The following is a 19,675-nucleotide window of genomic DNA, read 5'->3' as shown; positions in this document are numbered from 1 at the left end:
ACTTCAAAAAAGATCAAAATCTCCCTCTACTGGGAAGAGAGAACCTGCAACTACTGCAATAATAGTTTCAAGTTTCAATGTTGATAATAACTATGATTGCAATTCCTTAATTAGTCTAATTATAGATAAGTCTGAATTTTGGTCCCAGAAAGAGTTGTCTCTCAACTATCTAAGATGACATTAAACAAAAGACAGTTAAAAAACAGGAAAAGCTCACAAGTGGAAATTAGTTATTAACATGAACAAATAAAATAAGAACTGCTAAGGTGATAGAAACATAATGAACACGAAAATCTGAATCCCTATTATATGAAACTTTCATACATACGTGACTTTGTCTCTTGAAGGGGAAAAAATATCTGCCTTATTACTGTTGACTCATCTGCCACTCTGTCTATCCACTTTTAATATAACCTCAGTTTACACTTGCTGCTTTATCTGGAGTAAGTACCCTTCCCTTTAATAATGTTAGACATACAGCATGCTAGGGAAGATTTTCCGTAGAAGTATATGACTACAGCTTCCATGTATTAGATTTACATAGAGTGACTATCAATTTTGAAACCTGAACTACAAAGAACTAGAAGAGGGGTTTTTTGTTTTTATTTTTCTTTGGACAAAATGATACGAGAATACCTTTATTCATATTCAAACCTTAATTATGTGGATTAGATAAAAAGAATATCACTTGAAGCCATCACCATGCTAAATACACATATATTGAAACAGGCTGCCCAGGGAGGTCATGGAGTCAGCACCCTTGGAGGTGTTCAAGAAACATTGATTGATGTTGCATTGAATTACATGGTGTGAAGTGGTCACAGGTATGGGTTGATGGTTGGATTAGATGATTAAATTCTTTCCAACATTAATGATTCTATGATTAATTCTATGATTCTGTGAAAATCTGGCAAACTTGTTTCAAAGTGAAAGTCATGAATGAACATTTCATCTATATATGATTGCTACTTCGTTTCTTTTTTGAGGATTTGTTGTTGTTGTTGTTGGAGAAGGCATGGAAAAGGGATGAGAAAGAATCCTAAATTTAAACTCATTTATAAGAAGTCAGTGCTGCTTTCAGCTTACATTTTGATATAACATACATGCCGTGGTGCCCACCCACCTGTCAAATGAGGGGTGGGAACTGAATGACTCTATTGTTTGTAGATTCACTGGATCTGAGTGAAGACTGGAAGGTGCCTATCATTTGTATTTGTTGAGATCTTTATATTTGGCGGCCAGCAGGACTCTGACACAGTCACAATTCCACATTTACTTCAGGAAAATAAGGATTCCCCTTTTTGCTTTTAGATTTAAAACAAAATAATCTTTCCCAGCTACTTGAAGCTAGGTTTCCTGTGGGATCCTGGCGAAGTCTGTTAGAGTCATAGTTTTTGCCTACAAAACCACATACACACTGCACCATCTTGACCTGCAACCTCCTGGTCTGTCCTGAGGGGCTGCCTACCAGCAAGCCAGGGCCTGAAGACAGCTCTCCCTCTGTTGAGTGTGTAAGAATCTCCGACAGAGACTATCTTTAAAATTAAAATTCTGTTTGCTTCACACTCATAGTTATGCCTTCCTTAACAAGCACTTTTCTAGGAATATTCCTGTGTATATTGACAAAAACAGAACACATAAAAAGGGAGGGGGTGGGAGGGAAGGGAGAAGGAGAAGGAAAGGGAGATTAAACCAGAAAAAACAAAATGCGCACCTATCTGGGAAACAGAATGATATAGAACGATTTTGTAGATTTTTTTTTTCTTTTTTGTTGGTGTGTGTGTGTGTGTGTGTCCTAACTTTGATTTCCATACTGCGGGACCAAAATTTCAAATTTCTGTCATACATATGTAAGCCTGACCCTAACACAGAACATGTAATACTCTAAGAAGTGCCCTCAGGAGTGATTGTCAGTGCAAATGTCCACTAGAGTTCATGTGCAGAAAACAAACGAGCTCTGTCTCTGTGTCTGAGACTCTGTTCCTTTTTCAGGTAGAAAAATTAGATTATAGGAACACAGCTCCTGTTCTTCCCAGAGGTCACATCTTGACTTTTTATACTTGATAATCCTTCAAAATTGCTTACATTTTTTTCCCCTCAAGATGTGTTTGGAGTTGTACTGGACTGTTTTTATCTTGCTATCCAATAGCTTCCAGAGTACATTTAAGTAAATACGAAAGAAGACAGTAAACTGTAAAACTCCAAATTACTACTTGTTCTATCAGCTCCAGCATCCCACTCTGGCATACCATCTCCAAGGATCTAAATTCACAATGCTTCCTGCACTTGTTGGAAAAAGTGCACATTCTCTTTGAAATGTGCGTGAACAAGTGGTTTCCCATATATGCTTTAAAATAGTCTACAATGTCAAGTTGTTCCTCTGCCTAATACTTTCATGGAAGGTAACAACAAAATGCTTATATCAGACTTCTTCTCATATTTGTTTGACTTTTTCATGTACTATATGCTCTCACTTTGAAAAATAGCTTTACCTCATGTTACACAGAAATCATAGAAGCACAGAATGTCTTGGTTTAGAAGTTACCTCAAAGCCCACCCAACCTCTGCCATGGGCAGGGCTGCTCCCTGCCAGCTCTGGACTTGAGTGCCTCCAGGGATGGGGCACCACAGCCCCTCTGGGCAGCTGTGCCAGCACCTCACTTCCCTGCGAGTAAAAAATTTCCTCCTATCATTAATCTACATCTCTCCTCTTTTAGTTTAAAGCCATTCCCACTGTCCTTTCACTATCAGAGTTGGTCCCTCTCCTGTTTATAAGCTCTGTTCAAGTACAGGAAGGCTGCAATGAGGTCTCCTCAGAGCCTTCTCCAAGCTGAACAAGACCACCTCCCTTACCTCTTCTTCATAAGAGATGCGCTCCAGCTTCTGAACATCTTTGTGGCCCTCCTCTGGACCCGCTCCAACAGCTTCACATTCCTTCTCTACCGGGGCCTCACATCTGGACACAGAACTCCAGATGGGGCCAAATGAGGGGGACAGTCCCCTCCCACTCCCTGCTGACCACCCCTCTTCTGATGTAACCCAGGATATTGTTGGCCTTCCAGGCTGCAAAAGCACACACCTTACCCATGACCAGCTTTTCATCCTCCATGACCCTCAAGTCTTTCTTTGCAGAACTGCTTTCAATGAGTCTCTTCACCTTTTCTGGGATTGCTCTGACCTGAGTGCAACAACTTGCATTTGGCCTTGTTTGTTTGTTGTTTTTGTTTTCTTTTTTCCTTTCTATTTCTCTCTCTCTCTCTCTCTCCTTTTTTTTTTTTTTTTTTTTTTTTTTTTTTTTTTTTTTTTTCCCATAGGAATGGCATCAGAAACCACTTTCCCAATACTGACCTCTTTCCTCCTTCATTCCTTTGTTAACTGTTCAGTGCTACTGCCCAGGAAGAAAAAAACCACATAGAAGGAAAAACAAATATTAAATGCAGCATAAAGAAAGCAGTCATAGGAGACCTACCTGTAGCACCTTCCATCTTGAGTTCAGGTCCTCTAGACAGCTGAGAGTGTATGGGGAGAGCTGAATATCAGAGGGAGCGAACCGGTGAGCCAGCTCATTGACTTGATGCACCTTCTCTTTAAGGGGCACCATTTCTGCTCGATAAACCTGTACAAATTAAATACCATGAACAAAGATAAGTGATAACTTCCAAAACTATTGGCTCTGCTACCAGCTGATTAGCAAGGCAAAGGTATTCTCTGTCCAGCTGAAAGGAAGGCATATATTGACCTTCAGACAGATAACAGTCATCTTATATAGCTTGCTATGAGCTCTAGGTCTCAAGGGTAAGGTCCAGCATTTCAGGATGTGGTAGCAATTTGGAGCCTTCACTATAATTTTTGGCTAGTTAAATTAAATCCCTAAGCAGAGCACCCACTGGGCTGTGCACTGTAGGGCATGCTTCTCTCTGTCTCATTGTTTACATGTGCACAGCATGTGTTCCTCAGGGTGGACAGCAGGGAAAAATGCTGCTTAACATATGAAAACAGAGGAAAAGCAATGTTCTCAAATTGAGTGAATAAAAAAAGAAAAGTGATGCTAAAACTATTGCAGACTTTCCTGCATTTATGATCTTATCACAAGTATCTCATGCATTATGAAGGGAGCAACTCTTACCTAATGTTACCAACACCCAATTGTATATAAATATAAAACACTCTCAGAATAAATGGAAAGCATCTGCTGCAAAGATAAGTTCATCATATTCTAAGACAGATCCTGTATTAAGCCATGTTCACTTGCTATTAGTTTCTATGGCCATAGGATCAGACTTTGACTGAAAAGTTCATTGCTCAGGCAAATCACATAGGCTTAAGCTTAAAGAACTGCTTGTTTCTGAGCATGTACTGAAGTACCTGGTTGATTTCAGACCAACTATTTCAATCTGAAATGTTGACTTGCAAATACCGGTCTCACTTAAGGTTGACACAAATGACTAAGTAAATCACACAGTCATTATATCTAAATTAAGGTGAAACAGAAGATCCGTCATGATTAGTGGACATGTTTTAGGGAGTATACCTTACTTCTTAAAGAGGGAAAGCTTAGGAACAGAGTTAAGATGTGAGAAAACAAAAAGAAATCACAAATATATGGAAAAAAATGAACACCTGTCCCCTCCCCTACTTGAGAAGTGTTTTTCTTTTGTAATTACTTTTTTTTTCTTTCTGCTGTGATTTTTGCAGTGATATGCTAATTTTTCAACATAAGATAAAGAAATGAAAAAGCTTTTTCATCGTCTTTAAAATTTATACTATGCATTCTATTGTTATTCTGCCTGAGTTTTTACTAGCACTTTTATTAGTTATACTAATTAAGATGTAAGAAACAACAACAAACAAATATTAGTCAATGCCAATAATCCTACCATTAAAAACTGAAGACATAAAATAAAAAGTTATCCATACAAAGATTCAGCATGTGATATTGTATGATTAAATAAATCAACCACTGTAATAATATGCTAAGCAACAGCTTCCCATAGACAAACAGTTCACCTTGCATGATTCTTGAGCTATGTTTTTGTTTCTTCTTTTGAGACTGAAATTTAGTAGGAATTCTTTTTCTTTCCAGAAAAAGTAAGAAACAGTAATCATTTCTGTACCTTGTACACTACTTTTCAGCTATAGAAGCAGTAATTTGGAATTTCTAGTTGATTCTGATTTTCATCAGTATGATTGAAATGCTTTACAGTAATATTTATATTTTTAATAATTGGTTTTCATAGTGTAAGACTGATTCATTTTTCTTTTATTTTTTTCCTTCTACACAAAGAAAACTAAACCTACCACAGGTTTTTATCAGAAAAACTTGCAGAACTATGGAGTTTGCAATTTAAAAACAAATATACATGGTGAGTCATGTTCCACTACCACAAGGAGACCTATTCGAACCTATTTTGAATTAAATAGCTCAGGGTGTAAATGAGTTCTCAGTGTGAACAGCGATAGGAGAAACAGCCCCAAATTATTTTCATTATGACTGTCCTTATGCAAGGAAGAATTTCAATGGCATGCGATGCTGTAGGTGGTAGATTGGATTTTAAATGATCCATACTGTTCTGTTAGAAAATATTTTAAAATGCTTTAGAAAATTAGCAATAACACACGAAGATATACCACAGATACCAGACAAATACTACAAGTCTAGAACCTAACAGTGGCCATAATCAGTCAGTAGACAAGGTTCTCAGTCTTATCTCTGAGAGCAACTGAGTGCTGCTCTGAAAGTAATGCCTCCCATCTTATGTCAGCTCATGATGTCAGAGGCGGATGTTGGTGGTGTGTCAGTAGAGCTTGAACTTTCCCATCAATATTCACAGAATCACAGAATGATTTTTTATATTCCATTACATTTTGTTGTTGTGCGACAGATGGCAGCAGAGGGACAGTCTGACACACTGTCATTTGACATGGAAGTGCACATGAAGCAAAGGTATGCTATTCAACTGCTCCATGTGGAAGGAATGTCAGCCATTGACATTCATTGACACTTGCTGAACTGTCTGGGAATTTGCTTTATAAATCAGAGTTACTGTGCTCTTTGTACCTGCTATAATTTTCATGAAAATAAATAGGAAGCATTACTTTTGGAGCAACCTTTCTATATTTGCTTGGGAAAGGAGTGGCTAGGGAAAGCATAAGCTTTCTTGCTCCTTGTTCAGTTCATTAATTTACACTCAAAGATTCTGGAGCCAGACATTTTATCTGCTTGTCAATCAGATCTTGATGGATTCCTCTTACATGACATTATCTACTTGTTTTTGGAACATAATACTTAAGCATCCAAAATAGTCTATGAGCTCAATGTTTAAGTTGAAGAACCACCTTGTGTTTTGTTACTGTTGTTTTTTTTAACCTATTACTTAACATTTTTCCACAGTCACCACATTGTCCCCTTATACTCAGTAGCAAACTAAAGCAGGAGTTGAAAGAAATGCAAGCTTTTGATATCAGATAACATGAATCACATTCTGAACTGCAGTGACTAAGTTGAGATTTTCATTCACTATACTGGGAGACTAGACAGCTAGTACATACATAGACACCTACCTGGCACATATAAAATTATATAAAACATATCACATTGCTGCTCTATTTATTCTGTTTTTGTGCAGGTTTCCATACTTTTGGTTTGTTATGTCTTTTTTAAATGGTGGACAGGATCACTGCCTACAATCTTCAAAGTCTTATGCCATAGTGTAATGATAGTTTCTGCTATACCAAGAATTCCTAACATTTAATTTGGCATTCTGAACAGTGCTGGGTATTGAAGTGATGTTTTCAGAGAACCAGGGCTTGCATTTTCAAGATCTCTCCCATGAGTGCTTAAAGGAATGTTTAAAATAACTAAATGAGAACTCATTACTGTGCATATAAAGTTGGGATTTGTTTTCTTCACGCATTGCTTGACATTTATCAACACCGATTTTCACTGCTGCCACTATAGTGCCAGTCAATACTTTCAGGTTTTCTATAGCTGTTTGCAAACCATTCTTACCTAAAGGGCTTTAAGTAGTTTGTACCATCAACAAGATGTGTCACTGCATTATCCATTCTCGTTACAGCTCCTTTATATGCTTTATATGCTCCTTTATATGTTCATTTCTATGGATCCTTTTTCTTTTTTTTTTTTGACTCCTAACTGCTCCTAAAAGAGCATTAAGCCATCTATGGCAGATACATACTCTTTGTAATCTGTAACTTGGATGTTACACTGTCTACTAATTATTTGCTTCCATCAGTTTTCTGATTGGTGCACATTATATTTCTGTTTCAAATATTATCTTTTCACTCCCCCATCCTAGCTCTTTATCTCTGGTATTTTTAACCCCAGATGATTACAATGAGTGACATACTTTCCATGCTTATCCATCTCTTGAAGCCTTTTACAGACATTTTTAGAACTTAAGTGCTAGCAGATTGGTTTCTTTCTTATTTCAGATTACGTAGACTAGCCCTCTTCCTCTTTATTATTTCCAGGTAATTTCTGTGTGCACATTCCATTAAATTCACTTATGCTGTGATTATCCTGTTAAAAAGAAGTATAAGTCACCACACAGCCCTCAGCTCTTTCTAGAATAGCAACTCCATGTACAAAGATTTGGTGATCTGTTGAAGCATAAATTTGTTTTATTTTAAATGTCCTTCCTTCCATACTTGTCATGTCACACTGTTCATTTGTGGCATTTTTCTTTGTTTGTCTTTCCATTCGACTTCCATTTTAGTGGTCCCTAACATACAGAAAAGCACCAACTTCCTCTTTGGAAGGCTGCTGAATGTTCAGAAGGGAGCTAAAGATAGAAAAGCCTACATCTTTACACTTAAAAACCACATCAACTGGAGATGCCTTTTGTCAGGGCCATGTAAAATATATGTTTTTGTTTAGAATTCATAAATCAGTTCCTTGAAACTACGTAAGTAAATTCATGCATCATTTGAGTAGCAGAGTAAATGTACAGTGAATGAACTCATTTCAATCACAATAGAGATATCATATTCTTTGCTAGCATCAGGGAGTTTCCATCACAAAATTAAGAAGTGAAAATTCAGAAAGGAATATTGATTATACAGTGCACGTTTTCCATTTTTTAACCTCTTTCTCCCTCAGCCACATGTGCAACAGCTGATAAGAAGACAAACACAGAACTTACAAATCCAACCAAAATTAAATCAGGAGCCTGTAACTTCTAAATTCTTCTATGCCACTTGGAAAATACACCCTGAAGAGGAAGGATATTCCCAGAACAAGACCCATTCCTCATGCAATTAGAAAAACTGAAGTAAAATATAAGCTGGACATTATTTATTTATTTATTTATTTTTGCTATGATAAATTGGTAGTGCTTCATTAAAATTACATTTTCTCTTACTGAACTGATTCCTACAGATCTCAGCACCTGTCATATAAGCTTGAATGTAGCCCAGAAAAGAAACCTCAGTGCCTCCTTGCTCAACATTCACCACATCTATAAAAGGAATATAACAGCATTTACATACTAACTCATCCTCACGTGTACATCTCCGTAGCACTGAGATTGAGTTTAGCTGCATTTGTTTAAAAATTTATACTCAGTAAACAGAGAGCATCTAATAATTACTTACTTTCAATCATTACACAATCCTTCAAGTGCGAAGTTGAAACAAGTAATTGAGATTTTCAATTACAATTTTCAAATCCAGCCACTATTCTTACAGTCTCCTGCTTATCTAAAATATTGATGCAGTAAAATATAGCTTGGGAATAAATTTTATCTATCTATCTATTACTTTTGCCTACTGCAGGGTCTTAACAAAACTTCAACTTATGTTTACAAGTTTAGGAAAATCTCTGTGATACATGTACACAACTATGCAGGTTTGCTCTGAGCACAACAAGGGAAATCAGAATCAACCCTGAGCATAGTTCCTCCTAGAAATAGTAAATGCAAGGCTTCAGAAATGATTGTACACTTTCACTGAGTTTCTCAATGAGTTCACTCACACAGAAGTTTGTCCCATTAGCACTAATCTGTGCTAATAATCAGTTTTCATAACAAGTGAAAAAGACATTGAAAAAGTTAACTGGTAATGTGCTGAACAAATGAGATGGCTTTGGGGGAGAAGTTCTCAGGTGTCAAATCCACCTGTGGGGTATGGGGGTTTTATGCCAGCTGCAGCTGAATCAGAGCAGCATCGCCTTGCATAGGGAGGTGAGGTCTTCTTATACCTCACCCACAGCAGGTTCCAGCAATGACATTTTTCTCCTTTAGCTCCATTACGGTTCAAGCAGAGAAACATCTATGGAGCAGTTTACATTTTCAGGCTTGTATTTAAAGCAGTTAAAGGTGAAACAAACTGTCACATTGTACCTGGGACAGTGAACAGTCTCCTGTTTTTTTTTTTTGTTTTTTTTTTTATTATTATTATTATTTTTTAATTATTAAAAATGAATCACCTTCTTTTCTGATAGGTTCAGTATATACTGATTCAAATTTTAATGAAACCTGAGAGATTGTCAGCTGCTAGTCCAATTTGCTGCACTTAGCTTCCTTTTAAATTCACACTGCATTTTCATTTGATTCTAGCACTCCTGGGGATCCACACTGTTGAAACAAAATGGATTTTGGCTGATTTGATTTTCCATTCCGTATATTGTTGTTATAAGTTGAGAAGTGACCAAGCAAAAATGCACCAGAGTAGAATATAAATCCTTTTTGGGGATAAAAGTAGTTGAAATAAAACATATAAGGGGAAAAAGAAAATCAAATGCCCTTTAGTAGGAGTATGAAAATTTGAATACAATAAATAAGTGATGAAAAAATATCATGTATTGATTTTCTAAAATTTAAAAGGAAAAAGCCAGAGGACATTCAGAATAACATCAAGATCCCTTTATTGTGAGAGTGATCAAATGCTGGAAAAGGCTTCTTGGCAAAGTGGTTGATGCTCCACGTTTGTCAGTGCTCAGGAAGCATCTGGTCAAAGCCCTCAGTAGTACACTTGAATTTTAGGTTAGCTCTGAAATGGTTGCACAATTGGTCTCAATGATCTTTCTCAACTGTAGGGAATCCACTTTAGCAGGGGGTTGGACTTGTGTTTTTTTAGCTAGTTTATTATATGATAAGTATGTCTAACTTAATAAGAGGAAATACAGATGTATAGATCGATCATGAAACGCATATCACTTTGTTAAGATCTGGGATGTTACAAACTCTTGTCTTTTAATCAACAGCTGATGCACAGTTTTGCAGTCCCAGAATGGAGACAATCCACACTTAGGTGTTGTTATACATTCTGAAACATTGTTATCCACCATGGAGAGTGAAGAGTAAGTGAGTTTAGCTAATAATTTGTGCTGTTAAAACCATAGCCTTTTCGGCAAAGTGTCCGTTAACAGTTCTGCTCCATTTTTTCACATAATTGAAGCCAATCATGAAGCCAACTCTGTGACCAATAAGCCAATATGGCAATCATGAGATGGAGTGCCTAGGAAATGTGAGAAGCCTGAAGCATTTCCAAGTGAAATCTGAAAGTCTAAAACACGCTACATGGAGGATGCTGCAAATATGAAGGAAATTTTACAAAGGATTTTTCCCTACATTATGATTGCATTCAGCAGCATTAACACTAAAATCACTTGAGAAGCTGTACATGCTCAGGTCCCTGAGGTTCAGTCAAACACACTTTTAAACTATAAATAACACATTATCGGCCTTTACTAGTTTACTGGTAAACAATGTATGAGTATACTAAACATATGCAAACAGAAGGTTGAATAACCCATGTTCCTTACCTAAAGCTCTTTCAGGTAACAGGGGCTCACAGGAATTCGCTTTGCCCTAACAAAACAGCTACTGCAAAGTAAATCCCTATTGTGCTGTAAGGCAGCATGCTATTGAAAGGTAAACATAGTATTTAAGAGACAGAAAAAAAAAAGAAAGAAAGAAAAGAAAGAAAAGAAAAGAAAGAAAAGAAAGAAAAAGAAAAGAAGAAAAAGAAAAGAAGAAAAAAGAAAGAAAGAAAAGAAAGAAAGAACAAAGAAGAAAGAAAAAGGAAAAGAGAAAGATAAGAAGAAAGAAGAAAGATAAAAAGGAGAAGCTTATAACAGGTTACAACAGCTGTATCATGATTTTACAAACCACCTCCAGCTTCTAGACACCAGTATGCTGTACTGTAAAGCTCAGGAAGAAAAATGTGGATTTCTGACACGGCCATACAGCAGCCAGCTTAGACACTACTGAGATACAGACTGTATTCTGACACACAACTAACATTAAAACAATTCACATCAGAAGCTTCAAAGCCTCTTCCCTCCTTCTCTAATAAAAAGCATATACAGCACAAAGTGTTTCACACAGCTTACTGCCAAAAGGTATTATTAAAAGTCCATCCAGTCTTTAACCTCCACACAGTGCAGATCAGACTGAATGAAGTGCTTTGGTAGAAGATATATTTTCCGCTTCTTGAATTAATGTTATAACTTGGTGAAACTCCAAGTCAAAATGTTGAAGTGGAAATTCCTGGAATTCTTTATTCTAATGAGAACATCCTCAATAATGCCACAGAAGGGAATTTAATTCTAAAGCTAGATTTTAGTAGAATTGTAAGCTAGAACAACTCACTTTTTAGGCTAATGTAGGAAGAAAGAATGCTTAAATAAAATTCTAAGAAAGATAAATAATAATAATAATAATAAAATAGGTCCAGGAGTTTAAAGCAGCAGCTTCCTGGACATTAGGCTAAAACCCTTTTGGATGGGAGGCTGCATTGCCACATCTCCAGGGAGAACAGGCTGTAGCTCCAGCTGAAGCTGATGAAAATTGTCATTCTTAATCCTCCAGACAATTTAACTGTACTAAAATAAAACAATTTGCAGGTAAAAGCCTAAGAGAATAAAAATAATTTGAGCTGCAATGCTGTCTGGACAAATTAGTTTCACTGATTCAATTGCCATATTTGTAAATTGGGGATAATACTACTTCTATTACAGTCCCAGAAAGAAGCTGAGAAGATTAACTCACACTACCTGGAACATGAGAAGCACTTTAGGAGCACTAAGTAGCAATTATCAGGACTTATTATGGGTTAACCTTGGATGAAAAAAGAAAATAAAATTCTATTAGGCTTTAAATACATAAACATTAAAATGAGAAAATTATAGTGGTGCATGTCACTGATAAACATTCCAGGCAATCTAACATTCATTGTATTCTCTACTTCAAGCAGTGCCTAAATCACCACTGTGTACCAGTGTATGAGCTTGATAAATTGATTTTATTCTGCTCATTGATTTACCAATATCATAGTAAAATTATCATTACAGAATCTGTACACATGATAAGTACGGCACCTTAGAACATCCATATCGTCTGCAATTGTGATGGAAATAGGATAACTAATGCTGTCAAGCAAAGATTTCATTAAAAACAATGCAGGTTTTTTTTCCTCTTCATGGAAAAAAAAAAAAAAAAAAAAAGTAAATCCTTCTCAAAGAAAGCAGGCAACACTAAAATGTACTTCTAGCATCCCTTAAACCTGTTCTCTCCTCATGTCTCTCACAGAACTTGCCTCTGGTTATATACATTCTAGTATGTTCTTTTCTCTACTTGGAAATGTGTCCATAGCAGATGAAATGTGGTTGATTAGTAGGACACAGGAGTTCTGTTACACTTGCTACTTGGAGATACCTTTCCTCCCTTTACCCACTCACTTCCCTGAGCCACACTGAGTTAGGGAAGCCTAAATAAAATGGTCCTTCAGTAGAAAGAAAATAATACTACTGATATTGTAACTCTCTTCCCCTCTTTGGTCAGTGTTTACATCTCCAAGATTTCAGAAAAATAAATAAATAAATAAATAAATAGGCTTTGGAACAGAATCACAGAGCATATCCAATTTAATGTCAAGTCCAGAAATGTTAATACTCAATTATCAGATCAGTGTCTATATGTGCCGTGTTTATATGGCAAGTGGGATAAAATAAAATGCTCTGATAAACAAGAGAGGCCCAGTGTACGGTATCTGTGACACTTTGAGTTTGGAACGTCAGTGCTTAATTCTACTTCTAAAAGATCAAGTCCTATTCTTATTCTGATAAACTGATAAAGAGCAATCTTGAAAAATGTTCTGGTGTGACCTCGATATTAAACTTCAGAGGCACAAAAAGGCAGACAAGTCTTTATACATGTATTAGTCACTTCTCTCAGCAGGCTATCAGGAATCAAGATCAGAGATTACCAATACTTAAAAAGTCAAATTCTGCCTGCAGATGTACACGTTGAGCTCCCAGTGAAATCAGTTGGATGAGTTCATGCGAGGCAAAATTTGAGTCTAAATGAAAACTGTTGCTCTAATAATAGCATGCTCTACAAAAGTAGGCTGCAGGTAGAAAAGACTTCCATTTTTTACTGATGGTCTTTTTGCTTCTTTAAAGCTCAGGATCTTTCCTACAGTTAATTTCAAGGAAAGAAGTTTACATTATTTAGCCCTAGGGCCCTAAGTCAAAGAGAAGAAAGCCAGTTGGTTCTATTAACAACTGCACTGATTGATTCGCTTAGGCACATTAATTTTGGGGTGTATATTTTATCCAAAATACTATTTATTTTGGTCTCATAACAGTTCTTTTTTACATAAGAAATATACTATTTCCCATAAAAAAATCTACATTTTAAGATACATTAAGCTAATGCAAGAAAAAGTAATTATAAAAATAAGACACTTTTCGTTAGAATACAAAACATGGAAATATCTGTAAGGATGAAGTTAAGTATGCAATATATTAGGCAAGGTAAGTTCAGTGATAATCTGTATTTAGAGAACTTTGGAAGATAGTTTTCAGCTGTTGCATACACATGCCATTATATACATACACAAACATACTCTCAAACACCAGTACAGATGCATCTGACAAAGATGCAAGAAAAATCTATGTGAATGCTAAACAGAGTCAAATTATGTAAAGGCCTCTGCACTGCAGGGAACATAACAGCTCCCCTTTTATCAACCAACAGATAAGAGCATTTCTCACAAACGCTCACAAAATGATGATGCAAAAATATGATTAAAAAAGGATATGAAATGCTTCATTTGAAATGCATCATACCATTGTCTTTAAGCTTCTTTGTAAATCTGCTGCTTTTCATTCTCCTTTCAGCTGAACATCAGTCTCTTATCTTTCACAATTACCAGCAGACTTGATTTCAAAGAGTCTTTCCTGAATAGTTTTTGTTTTCAACTCTATCTAGACTGCCTAAGATGCAAATGTACGGATGTGGAGAGTGAAACTGCTCAAGTGAAATCTGCTGCAGCTGGAGGCCAGGCACTGGTTCCCTTGGTTCCCTCCTAACATACTCCCTCAGTACCAAGGCACTGTAGTTTATGCTTGTCATTCATTCTCAAAAAATTTAATTGAAGAACATTCTTCTTTTTTTTTTTTTTTTTTTTTTTTTTTTTTTTTTTTTTTTTTTGTGTGTGTGTTTGTTTCTTTATAGAAAAGCAACACCAGTGTTTTTGTATCTTTAATGGTGTTACTGTTTCCTGGTACATATAGTCAAGGATAGTCTTAATTATACAAGACTACTATAAGATTTCAATTCTCTGCCATATTCTTGCTTATCTAATGTAAGGGAAAAAAAAAGAAAAAAAGAAAAAAAAAAGAAAAAGAAAGCATATTGGGATATTGCTCATTGAAATAGGTACAGTAGTATGGTAAAAAGTTATATAACTTAGTTTCCATTCAGTATAATTAAAGTAGTAGCAACTAAGTCAGAAAGGGATAGCTTTTTATTGCAAAAGGAGTCTGCAGAAGAAAGGACGGTTTTCTTTACACATTTAAAATGAATTTATTTATTAATTGCCTTATTTATTGCCATAGCAAGCTCTCCAATCTTTGACTGAATTCAAAGCAACAAAATAAGACAGATGAGACATTCATATTAAACTTGTACCAGTTAAAAAAACGTGACTTTTATATATTAAATAACCACTTGTGATTACATTTCTTTTCACATGAGAAAATAAATTCACAAGCTGTTAAAATGAGTCTAAAAGACTACAGAACACAGCTGATTAACTTGCACCTCCTACAAACTGAGAACTATAGCAGAACTAACATAAACTGGTAGAAGTACCTGATGAAACACTCCACAGCTTTTAACACAAATTCATATTTGAAACAAATCTTAGGAAATTAAATTTGCCTCCAATGGTGTCAACCAAACAAACCTAGTAAATTCTGTGTTGTGTAAAATGGCTCTAAAAAGATAAAACTTCATACGAGGCTGTATAGCCAATTAGGTGATGTGTTTTACAACATTCTGAAAGTTCATTCTATTAAAATAAATAAATAAATAAATAAATAAATAATACCAAGTTCATCATAGCAAAATCAGTAAAGTTTAAAATGCACAAAAATATTCCTCACTAAAAATAAGGATATCTGTAGAATATCAAAGTTTTCCAATGAATTAAACTCTGCTATAAATGAGTTTAAAGTTCATTTTAAAATAATTTATTATATTGTGATATATACTACTGATGTTCTATTTTATATTAGCCTTAAAACTTTTTTTTAAAATATATTTTGTAAGATTTGTTTTCATTTACAGTTAAAACTACAATGTCATCTAAGAAGCCATGCAATCTCTCCTTCTTTCACAGAAAGTTACTTAGAAAAATCTCTAATCTACAAATATTTTTCATTAGCAAAATTTGTTTGTGAAGAGGATCTCTACTGACCCATCCAGGGACAGTTTTTGAGAGTTATGGAATGCTGCAAATGAATTAGGAAATGGCTATTTTGTATGAACTGTTTCTTAAAATTCACAGAATCCAGCACAGAACTTATTAAGACACTTAGTAAAGCAAGTAGGACAATGTAATTCCAATTGATTGTAGACTTTGGTGTCAGGTAGCTGGAGTTCAAATTAAACTGAAAAAGGTATATGCATTTGAAAGTAGTCTAAGGAGACATCAGGAATAATCACTTTGTAATTCTATCACATAATGAAAACTTGAGTAGCATCTCTAACAGTTATTACTTCAGTTGTTGCCTGAAACCTTAACACTTACATCTACATGGCGGGCACCCTATTTTCCTATTTAGCTGTCAGCAAAAGGATGCTGTCATCTTCTAGATGGACAGAGAAATCAATAATACCAAACCTCAGTCCATATCCTTATACTCTGTGTGGGAGATATTTTGTTATTTTTGTATTTTTAAGAATAATAGGGAGTCCACCCATAGTGGAGAGTAATACTCAAATATTGTCAAAATACATTCTAGCCTGTGAATATTGAAAGTGTGGAAACAGTATTTAAGGGCTTACTTAAGACCTACTTCTATATAGGTTTGCTGGCTGCAACCTACTGAACAGAGATTTTTCCTTCAAATGTCTGTAACAGCAACAAGAGAGGTGCACATTAGACAAATAAACAAAAAAAGTGAAGGAATGTAGGAAGCTGTCTGGCTGATGTAAAAGAATTGTAAAGAATTGTGTGTTGTCATGTGGAACAAAAGTGAGTTTGTACAAAATTCCAGGCAAGTTAAAAGAAAAAAAGAATGAAAAAGAAAAAGAAAAAAGAAAAAAGAAAAAAAAAAAGTAGAATACTGCATCTAGCATTAAAATAGGGAAATAATAACAAATATCTCAAAATGTGCAGTATGTATAATAACGTAATTTCATTTTTTTATCACAGCATAAAATTAACAAGAGCAGTGGTATCACTGTACAATCTGACCAAAACTTAATGGATCTAGGGCTGCTATCAATATCTCAAAATACTTATTTTCGGCAAAGCTCCATCTGAATGGCACCAGAATGAAATACAGACCAATACAAGATGATTTATTTTTTCTTATTAATAAAGAACTTCCTATGATCATTCAATGTCCATTAGTTCAGGTTGCTGCTTCAGTATGAGAGTGCTTATAAGAAAATGGTATTTTAACCTTGCAAAATCTATTTCTTTTCTTTCTGTGGCTACATATGAACACAACTTAAATCCAGCTAATTATTTTGGGGGGTTACTTTACTTTTGATCTCATTTAGAGAAGAGATGCCTAGGGACAAGACGACTAAGTACATGCAGAAAGTCATTTTGGAGTAGATGATGAACAGATCAATGCAGACTCTGTTCAGTTTGTAATTAGAAAGAAGTTTTAGGTTGACACTTTCCAGCAAATATTAGTCAGCAGCAACAATCGGCAATTACGCTGAAGAAAGTCTGAAATAAACAGCATGTATTTCAGAAAAGAACAGCTACCTCTACAGTGCTCATGTAAATTTCTCACTGCTTTTTGTTTCACAGTTTTGAAGAAAAGCAGCAAAATTGTGACATGGGTTGTGAGAAAAAATGATTAAAAAGAATACTTAAAACTCTATGGATACACTTATGTTAAATATATAAAAATTCATATTGTATATGCAAAGTTCCCAGTTGTGCTCTGCTATTTGCTGCTAACAATCACCATATTGAATCATGGCACCCTCTTCATCTGACAATAAAGGAGAACAAATCAGCCTAGTAGAATGGAGTTACTGAAAATAGGGCTACACAATTCCGCTCTTAATTGGCGGGTATTCCTGTCGAACCACATTTTTTCCTGGAAGAAGAGGAGCTAAATTTTGCTTACATCCAAGTGTTTGAAAGAAATTCAGAGTCCAAAGGCTCTGCTATTCACTTATTATGTACGACAGGAAACTCACCTGGATATGTTCCATGCTGTCAGTGATGCAGCAGATATCACTAAGACATGAGAAAGCTCTTTGCATTGTGCTCTCAAGCATGCTAGAGGAGCTGAACTACCTTTATCAAGAGACAAACTGAACCACTAAAATTATATTGATTTCTTAGTCACAAAATTCTGGGCACAGCATCCCAAAAGAGTAGCTTTGAGTTTTCAGACAGTTTTTTCAGAGCCTGAAAGTATCAAAATCCAAAATGTTATCAGGATTCCCTTAAAAATCAACTGTATCCACTGCTGCTTTTATTTCACATCAGCTGGCTATAGACAAGAAGTAAGTGAGAAGGTATCAGTATGGCAGGTAATTACTGCTGCACACTAATAAAGCATAGCCATTATCAAGCTTTTGTTAGTTACCAGAGGAAAAGATTGTCTTTTGTGGAGAGAGGGAAAGTGTCTCTGCTGCCAGTTCATGGGAAGGGTACTGAATGGATGAGACAGGTATAATTGTACGTATCAAAACTTGGAACAACTTAATATAAAAAATGTGCCGTGGTCTGATGTAACACTAAATGTTCCAGACACGCATCAGAAAATGAGCAATTTATTGTGAGAAGGAAAGCACATGTTGAATCTGTTTCAGAAGTAAGTAAAATTTCAAAATACAGCCTGAGCTACAATCAAAAAGATCAGCAAATGGATATTAGGGGACAATTAATGGATTAATTTGGGCTTGAGCTGAATTTGAGATGTCCAAATGACAAATTGAATTAGTGGACAGAAAGGCATGCTTGGAAGAGAGAGAGAAAGAATGTGTGGTATTAAGAAAGTTGCTTTTCAGTCCACAGATCATCCATTTGTGAGAAGAAAAAAGGGAGAGTAACAGAGAACAGAGAAGCAGGAGCTGTGAATATACGTTGACTATCCATGGTCCATAGCATCAGTTGCATTATTTTGTGGAAGCATCAAACTATTCATCTCCTATACTCACAACTAAATCCAAATACCAGTTTTTACATTAATACAGACCCAGGATATTATGGCAGTAAAGCTGATCAAGGACTAGTTATTCTGTGTGAGTTCGACATCACACCATGACCTTAATAGCTCCAGCAACTAAGACTAAAGAGAACAGTGATAAATGGCACTAGGGAAACTTATTCCCTAGGAAGCTATTTGTCAGCTTAGGTTTAAGAAGGCTTCTGTGGTTTCCATCATGAGAATGATTTGCAAGAAATGCAATCACAATAGCCTATGTTGCCAATATTAAGAAGATTTGCTCGGAAGATATTTGGGGTTTTTAGATGTATAGAAGGTAATAGGTACTTTACCTTACACTGTAATATCATCAGTCATCATCTTTAAAAAAAACACAACCACATCATAAAACAAACAAACAGCAAAGACGAGAGATGTAATATATATCAGTTTGATAATGTTTGACTGGTAATATAATTTACTATGAGAAATCTTTATTGTTTAAAAATAGCTTTACAGAAGATCATATAAACTCTATTTTCTACAGCAAACTTAGCTTTTTAACCCAAACTTTTGCAAAGCAAAAGTGTTTAACAATTAAGAAAATCAATTAGTAAGAAGAAATCAAGTATCAAGATGAAAATGGTAGCACTCAGGTGTGTGTTAATCCAGTTTCCCATTTGCAGGCTGAATAGGAGATACCAAAGGCAAATAAAATCTGCAGATTTCAGGCAGGTTTCTCAGTGATCCTTGATGATCCTCACAAATCATAAAGCACCTTATAGAACTGTACATTAGAAATTATACAATAGTTTTTAACTTATTTTCCATTCTTAAACATGTATGCTTCTTTGGGAGACTACTGGATTTTTGGAGCCAAGGACTGGGTATGTAGTCAGAAAAAGCAAGCTAAGATAGAATCAACTCAGTACTGTGCAGCTGAGACCTTAGTTTCCTCTCCTTCCACTTGTCCCTCTACCAGAAATGTCTCTTGTTCCTTCAGTCCTCACTGAATGACCTCTA

The 19,675-nt window shown here is 35.6% G+C and overlaps 1 protein-coding gene across 21 annotated transcripts in view; it reads right to left on the bottom strand.

The window, feature by feature from the left end:
* Window positions 1-19,675, bottom strand: part of DMD (dystrophin) — a 1,014,969-nt gene that overhangs the window by 152,693 nt on the left and 842,601 nt on the right. For all 21 annotated transcript variants that reach the window (XM_015884249.2, XM_015884262.2, XM_032449414.1 and 18 more), the window contains one exon: window positions 3,470-3,616. In XM_015884249.2, coding sequence (XP_015739735.2) covers window positions 3,470-3,616 — 147 coding nt within the window. The remainder of the gene's footprint in view (window positions 1-3,469; window positions 3,617-19,675) is intronic.

Source organism: Coturnix japonica, chromosome 1 (assembly GCF_001577835.2).
Source record: "Coturnix japonica isolate 7356 chromosome 1, Coturnix japonica 2.1, whole genome shotgun sequence".
In the NCBI taxonomy this organism is placed as follows: domain Eukaryota; kingdom Metazoa; phylum Chordata; class Aves; order Galliformes; family Phasianidae; genus Coturnix; species Coturnix japonica.
This window is presented reverse-complemented; position numbering and strand designations above follow the sequence as displayed.